The following is an 8,667-nucleotide window of genomic DNA, read 5'->3' on the forward strand; positions in this document are numbered from 1 at the left end:
GAATAGCTAGGATCTGGAAACAGCCTGAGTGCCCATCAGTAGATTAGTGGATTAAAAAGCTGTGGTACATTTTAACCGTGGAATACTATGCAGCTGTAAAAAAAAGGGGGGGGTGGGGGGATCCTTTACCCTTCGAGACAGCATTGAGGGACTTAAAGAGTATTATGCTAAGCAAAATAAGCCAGTCAAAATCAAGTATCCTATGATCTCACTCATATGTGGAATCTAATGAACAAAATAAACTGATGAACAAAATAGATCCATAGACATAGAAGCTTGGAACAAACTGATAATTATCAGAAAGGGGGGTGGTAGAGATCAACCAAAGAACTTACATGCATAAGCCCATGGACACAGACAATACTGTGGTGAAGGCCTGGCAGGGGGAAAGGGGTCAATGGAGGAAAAAGTATGTAATACTTTCAATACTAAAGATTTTAAAAAGAAATAGAGCCATAAATGAAATATTTCTAGGCGATATACATGTACTTTGTATATTGCTTTATTAGAAAAGCAATAATACAGTAATAGAATTTTGTGTATTCAGACAAATACAAATGGGCAAAACTAAGATATTTGGTAGACCCATCCCTCCTCCTATCACCTCTTCCATCTGATACTACTTACTAGTGCCAGAGCAAGTGGTTGACACCAAGGACCCAGATACATAGTTGGTAACTACTATATGCCTAATGGATGGATTAGTATTATACCAGCATCAGAAGGGAGTAAGGAATATAATCAGGGTTGGAAAGAGCGTAGAGGATGTAAGTATGACCAGGATCTGGATGGCCTTTTAATTGTCAAAGGAGTATATGCTCAGCCTTAGTCTCATTGACTTGTTGGCATCATTTACCACTGTGGAACACCCTTTGTTTCTGTAGCTCTCTCTTTATTTGATTCCCAAGACTCTGTAGTCTCTTGCCAACTATAGCTTTACCGATCAGATTGAAATGAAAGCATTTGTATGTTTATATATCAAAAATTTTAAATATTATTCTTTTTTTAAAAAATATTTTTATTGATTTTTTTCCAGAGAGGAAGGGAGAGGGATAGAGAGTTAGAAACATCGATGAGAGAGAAACATCGACCAGCTGCCTCCTGCACACCTCCTACTGGGGATGTGCCCGCAACCGAGGTACATGCCCTTGACCGGAATCGAACCTGGGACCTTTCAGTCCACAGGCCGACGCTCTATCCACCGAGCCAAACTGGTTTTGGCTAAATCTTATTCTTAATAGTCAAGGATACCTAAGCACCTTTAAATATAAAAACATCACCCCAGTTCTTGTTCTTACCTTACTTAGAAAAACAATCTAGAAGACAGTTCTGAAATAACTTATAAAAATACTGGTAGTTTCATGCACTTTTTTTTTTTAATGTACCAAGATAAAAATATGGGAAAATTCAAATATTAAATACGTTGACTTTTGTCTTCCATCTTCAGTGTACTTAATTTCCTGGGATGTTGAAATCATTTAGGGCATTTAGTAAAACATCAGTAATATGAGCAGCTACTACTTGAATGTTTATTATGTGCCAGGCTCTATGGTGAATGTCTTCCCGACAGGGGCTTACTAGTATTTACTTCTTACACTGGCTCTATGCGGTTCATCCTAACGTCATTTCATAGATGAAGAAAGAAGTAAGAACAACTTAAAGTCACACAGATACTAAGGGTCAGAGCCAAGACTCAAATCCAGGTCTTTTTAAATCTAAAGCCCAGACTTCTAACCTCTGAGTTAAACTACTTGGACCAGTAAATGATAAAAATATTAATAGTTATAAAATCTATTGAACATTTACTATATTTCAGGCACTACTCTAAGTACTTTACATGTAGTAACTGTTGAGCCTTGGGACAACTGAGAAGTGGGTTCTATTACCTCCATTTAACAGATAAAGAAATAGATTTGTTCAAGGTCAGGTGCCTAGTAGGTGTCAGACCCTGCACTCTTACTATGTTACCTCATTTATAGCAACCATTTATTGGCTATTTAACAACATGCAAGCTTTGTGTTAGGCACTTTTCCATATAATTTCACTTAGTCTTCACATCAACATTATGAAATTTGTATTGTGTTGAAGTGTAATATATAATATGTTTATAAAATAGCAACTATTAATGTTTGTTGATGTCAGAATAGGTTGGTTAGTATGTATAAAAATCTTGAGTATTTCTCTCATTTATGAGATAAATTTCAGTGCTTAATGCTATTCTTCACAGTATTTTTATCCCTCTATTTAAATTTTTTCTTTTCTCTCTGTTAGTCTCAAGGTCGATATGAGATTATGTTGAGTCTGCAAAATATATTGAAAGGACTTGGAGCTGCTGCTACACCTTGCCACAGAGATATTTATAAAGCTGCTAGATCCTGCTTAACAGATAGGTCCATGGCTGTTCGTTGTGCTGCTGCAAAGGTGAAATGATCTAATAAGCAGAATTTCTATTTGAAAAGTAAATCACTTTATTCCTGTGAAAACACTGGAAACACCCCCATGATCTTAGAGCTGCAACTTTGGTAGTCAGCTGTCCCACTGTAACATGAGGAAACTGAGACCCAGAGAGTTCTATGAATTTCCCAAGGTTCATCTAGTAGTTAGCAGTGCATTGTCGAGTGTAATGAGTTGAAATGATCAGACTCAGTATTCCTTTGCTACTAAGCTTCCTTCCTATAATTGTATAAACTAAAATTTACATGTAAGATTTATGTTGTTTGAAAGTGTTTGTTTTTATCATGCCTTGTTAACATTTGAATAGATAGTATAGTAAAGTTGTTTATGATGGAATTATTTTCACAATTGCTCATAGCCAATTGACTGGTTCTAAGGACATTTTTAAAAAAATAGATTTGTAATGATTTCAGAGAGGAAGGGAGAGGGAGAGAGAGATAGAAACATCAATGATGAGAGAGAATCACTGATCAGCTGCCTCCTACATGCCCCACACTGGGCATTGAGCCTGCAACCTGGGCATAAGCCCTGGCCAGGAATTGAACTATGATCTCCAAGTTCGTAGGTCAACACTCAACCATTGAGCCACACTGGCCAGGCAGGAGTTGCCTCTTAGGGAATCCTATCTGTCCACACCCCAGCCGGGAATCAAATCAGGGGCCCTCTGACTAGGGACAGTGTTGGCTAAAGCTATAATTTCTAAACATCCAGGAGCAGGTAAATTCATTTAATTATTTTCAAATGACTTCTGTAATTGTCTTCCTAATTGATTTAAACAAACATATGTAGCATTACTACCCATTAATTTCTTTTTTAAAAAGGCAGACTATCAAAAAAAAATCAGTTTTAGTTTGTAGCATTGCTCTAGGTCCTAATATCTCATTTTCAAATAATTCAATAAAAGTTTGAGGGGAAAAAATTCTTCTATTTACTCTTGAAGAAATTTACTTTATTCAATCACTGTCTTCCTCTACATTCTGGGTGTTTTTCTTTTGTAAATGTGAAGTATTATCCAATAAGAAGGATTATCTAAATCTTGAGAATATTTTTTTAAACAGCATGCATCTGATTACAGACATTTATTTGGCTTGCTATTTACTAAGTCTGTATAAGGGAATGATGATATAAATAATTCCAAACAACAGCTATTTGAAATTTACTATATTTGGAAAATTTGCTTTGTGTTAGTTTTTGTTCCCTATTTATACATTTCTAGGCAGTGAGCAAGGAAGGATAGGGTATTTTTTAAAATGAGAGTTTGCCTGGATTTAATCTACAGCATATATAAAATAATGACGAATAATTGAAAACTTGCTCTATTATTCTGTCTCCAAAGAATAAACAGTCTCACACAAGGGAAAATGTGTTTGTTCTGTACAACCTTGCCTCTCTCATGTTTATAGACCAGGAGTACTGACATCACCTTGGAGCTTTTAAGAAATTCAGAAACCCAGGTCCAGCCCAACTTAGTAAAACAAAATTCTCATTTTAACAAGAACTCTTAATGGTGGCTGGCAGACATAAAAGATAATTTGTATACACAATGAAGTTTGAGAACCATTGCTCTAGAAATTGTTTATTGTTATTAAAAGCGGATTCTGTTTTTTCTAGTCATAGTGTTTTCTGAACCAGTGATGAGAGAGGACAGGCAGCATATACCATATCATAATTACCTGAGAACACTAACAAACTGTACAGTCCTCTCATTCTCCAATTGAAACCCACAAGTATAAAATGTATACTAAGAACTTTTTATTGTGGTTCTTCTAATCTTGTAATTCAGTACTTTCTAATTTATGGAGGTGGGAGGTAAGGTGGAAAGGTGGATGGGAAGAGGAAGAAGAAAAAAAAAAAGAAAGAAAAAACCCCCGCAAACCAGAAAAAAGTTGTTCAGGGCATTTGAGAGGTTAAATCTTGAGCCACCTAAAAATTTGAAGTTAGGAGACATGTTTAATTAATCCATGTTGAAAAGGTGAATTGCACATTAATGTGTCATTAGCCCTAGCACATACTTGCAATAAAAACAAGTGAAAATGTAGAATTATATAACAAATGTGATGATATTTAAATATAAACCCTCCTATCGTAGCACTAAACTAATACCAGCAATTTTGTAATCAGACTAAACAAAATGAAGAACCAGCTTCACCTACACCAAAACACTTTGGCCTAATATTTTAGAAATTCTTTCATCTGTAAGTTCTAGCTTGCATTATAATTGAGTTATTTTCATACAACTAGAAAGTGATCTAGATGTCATGATAGATTCTTTTTAAAGTAGGAGACTAATAGCAATAAAGCTTTTAAGAATTTGGAAAACAAATGTAGTGGAGGATTGTACGTTTCAACCGCAATATGCAAAGATTATGAGGTACAGAACTGAAATGACATTCTTAGTCAAACTAATGAGCTTAAAATAGATTGTATTTCGTACCATTGAAATGTACATTGGTACATCTCATACCAATGTACTTAAAAAGCAGAGATTGAGTATGACATTCTCCTAGCATTGTGGTAAGTTGCCAGGAGTTTTTGTAACCTTAATCACCTCTTGACCATGAACCTTAAGTAGGTCTTTAATGTTGGCTGGCAGATATAATTTCCCTAGTCCATTCATTCCCCCACTTTCTTATTGACTATATTATACCTACTTCTCCCCCATCTTATTTTCACTTGATGGCCTATCTTCCATAGGCTTCCCTATCAAATTCACTCACCTTGTATCATCTGTACACATATACTCTGACTTTCCTACTATTACTCAAGATGAATTATGCAATCTTCTGTTAAAGCCACACTTTTGATATACTGTATATTAGGGTTCATCCTCTCACCTGCTCAAGGATATAGCTCTAGGAAGTCTCCCTTTCATATTTCAACATTCCTCTCTATATCAAGTTATTCCATACAAAACATGCTTTTTTTTATGCCTCCCACTTAAAAAAGAAAATTGTGTATGTCAGCCAGCTAGAGCCCCATTTCTCTTCTTCCCTTTGCAGCAAATTCCTCAAAAGAGGTTTCTTTTGTTTTGTTTTCTGGATTATTTGCATCAATTTACTTACTTATTTTCAATTACAATTTACATTCAGTACTGTTCTTTATTAGTTTCAGATGTATAGCATTGTGGTTAGACAATCTTGCACTTCACAGAGCAGTCCCCCCCACCCCGATATTTCAAGTACCCACCTGGACCATGCATACTTATTATTGACTATATTCCCTCAGAAGAGTTGACACCCTCTGTCTTTAGTTCCTCTCCTGCCATAATTTTCAAACCCACTTAAATTAGGATTTTTCCCCAATCACCACCAAAATTATTTTTGTGAAGGTAACCAATGACCTCCATGTTCATTTATTCACTCAGTAATAAGTAATTGGTTGAGTGTTTATATTGGGCTAGATCTGTTCTGAATATATAGATCTGTATGTTATTGAGCAAAACAGATAAAAACCCCTGCTGTTTTGGAGTTATGTTCTATATTTAGCCATGCTAAAGCCAGCAGACAACTCTCAGTTGTCTTACTTGACCTTTTAGCATCATTTAGCTCAGTTGATCCTCCTTATTCTTTTCTCATTTTCCTCTTAGGACCTTATGGTCCTTTAAAAATCCCTTGGTTTTCCTTCCTTCTCACTAGGAATTCCTATTCAGTCTTCTTCAGTGATTCCTTGTCTTGTCGTAGAAGAAGCATATTACCTAGTACTTGGTCTCCTGCTCTTTATGTCTGCTCATTCTCTTGGAGACCTTATCCAATCTCATGGCTTAAATACCATCTAAATATCACCTATATCAGGGATTCCTGGATTTATATCTTTAGCCCAGACTTCTCTCCTGGACACCAGACTTTCATATCCAGCTGCCCATTGGACATCTCTATTTTGATATCCATTTGATGTTTCAAATTAACTTGTCCTAAAGTGAATGCTTGACTTCGCCTCCCCACAACATACTCACACCGGCTTTACTTGCAGTCTTGCTAATCTAAATTGATGATAACTCAATCCTTCCAAGTGTTCAAACAAAATTTATAAAGTCACCCTTTACTCTTCTCTCTCACACTCAATAGCTATTCTACTTGACAATCTTAAAACATAACCAGAATCAGGATTCCTTGAAGAAATGACTTATTATGGGGTTGGAGCTGGAGAAGTCTGAACATGAGCCTAGAACATCTTATGCCAAAAAGTAAGGGATTCCATTGGCCAGCTTTCTCAAGAGTCTTCCACTAGTCAAATTTAGGACAATATTAGAAACAAAACAAGTAACGACAGAAAATGGATAACCTATTAAATAAAAAGGAATCTTATTTTTATAGATTACTGAAGATAAGTAAAGGAAAAGGAAGAGCTCTTTTTTATGGTGGAATTCAGCTAATAACTGTAGAAAGAGTAATTTTTAGGCAATGACATTATTGGAATTATTACAGTAACTAGAGGCCCAGTACACTAAATTCGTGCATGGGTAGGGTCCCTAGGCCTGGCCAGTGATCTGGGCCGATCTGTGGGGTGACCAGCGAGGTGATCGGGGACTCCCGCTGGCACCAGCCTTGCCCTGCCTGGCTCCGCCTGCTCACCGGCCCCGTCCCCCCACTGCTGCCGTTGGTCGCCTCCCTCTGTGGGGTGACCGGCAGGGCAAACGGGGCCCCTGCTGGCACCGCCTTGGGTGGCCTGGGGGCAGCTTCTGTGTTGAGCGTCTGCCCCCTGGTGGTCAGTGCGCGTCATAGCGACTGGTCGTTCCATTATCCGGTCAATTTGCATATTAGGCTTTTAGTATATAGGATAATTTATGCAGGTAGGAATCCTCAGTACATTCTTGGGTGAAAGTTTGATAAGTTATAGAATATTTATGCCATCTTAAAGTATCATCACATAGGTTACATAGTAATTACAATGGGGAAAATACTATTTGACAGTAGACAAACCTGGCCGACATCTTACTCAGTTGTTCAAAGATAGTATCACCAATGCAGGGGCAGACTGACACCAAGCCTTACAGTGCCCTTGATGTTATGCATTGAGAAGGCTTACAGCAATACATACTTAGCTCTCTTGCCAAAAATTCTGAGGAAGTACTAGACAAACTCAAATTGAGGGATCTTCTGTAAAACAACTAGTCATATGTATGTTCTTAAAAAATGAGGAAGTAATAAGGAAAATATTGTGAGTGTAGCTGGAGGGTATATGGGAATTTATTTTGTAGCTTTTTTGTAATTTTGAAAATTTTCTTAATAAAAAAAACTTAAAAATACATATGTATGTTCAGACTCCACTTTATGGCAGCCACCTTGATCTAAGCCACCATCACCCTTTGCTTGAATTACTTAATTGTTCCTAATGGGTTCTCCTACTTTTACCTTTGCCCCTCTATACGGTCTCCTCTTAGCACAGAGGCCAAGCAATAGATTGTATCACTCTTCTCAAGGTTCTCCACTGGCACCTCACTTCACTTACATCCTTACAAGGATCTATAAGATCCTTTGTCTTCTCTCTACTCATCCTTGTAGCCTGGTCTGTTTCCCACTAGACCCCTCCACTGCTCTGTCTACGTATCTCTGCTTAGACTCACTAGGCACCATATCTCTCCTCAAGGCTTTTTTTTTTTTTGTCTGAGCTATTTCCTCTGGCTAGAACACCTTTTCTCTAGGTAGATCCTAGAACTTTCGGATCCTAAAGTTTTAGGATCTGCATGCCTAATTCCCTCACTTACGGAATTATGTTCAGAGGTCACCCTTTCAATTAACCATTCCTTGACTATCTTGTTGAAAAACACAACACTGCCCCCTCCTATATTTCTGCCCTGTTCTATTTTTTTGTATGGCTTTCAGTCACTGTCTAGCATACTATATGTCTATTCATGTATTATATTTATTGTTGTCTCCTTCCTAGAATTTATGATGCACAAGGGCATGGATTTTGTACTATTAGCTAAAGTTTCTCTTCCAAAGGCCATCATAGATTTTCCTTTGTTTCCACGGAACATCTCTTTAAGCTAAGGAGTAGGTTTTTTTGGTTCATATTTTTTATTAATGAAAGTTTATTTCTGTACTATGTATGACTTGAATCAATAACAAGAGTCAGAGCTCGTGACCATCATTTTTCAGAAAAATGAAAGGAAGAAAATGGGTTCTTTTTTTTTTTTTAAGGAGATACTCAAAGGGAGAATCAGCTGTGTCAAACTGAAGACAGACTAATCTTTTAATTACTGTATTTGCTGGC

At 36.9% G+C, this 8,667-nt stretch overlaps 1 protein-coding gene across 1 annotated transcript in view; it reads left to right on the plus strand.

Moving 5' to 3' along the window:
• HEATR5A (HEAT repeat containing 5A) overlaps positions 1-8,667 on the plus strand; it is a 96,637-nt gene that overhangs the window by 4,143 nt on the left and 83,827 nt on the right. Inside the window, exons 4-5 of the mRNA XM_015565486.1 lie at positions 2,272-2,421; positions 3,126-3,171. Of these exons, the coding sequence (XP_015420972.1) occupies positions 2,272-2,421; positions 3,126-3,171 (196 nt within the window). The remainder of the gene's footprint in view (positions 1-2,271; positions 2,422-3,125; positions 3,172-8,667) is intronic.

Source organism: Myotis davidii, unplaced genomic scaffold (genome assembly GCF_000327345.1).
Source record: "Myotis davidii unplaced genomic scaffold, ASM32734v1 scaffold21, whole genome shotgun sequence".
Taxonomy (NCBI): Eukaryota; Metazoa; Chordata; class Mammalia; order Chiroptera; family Vespertilionidae; genus Myotis; species Myotis davidii.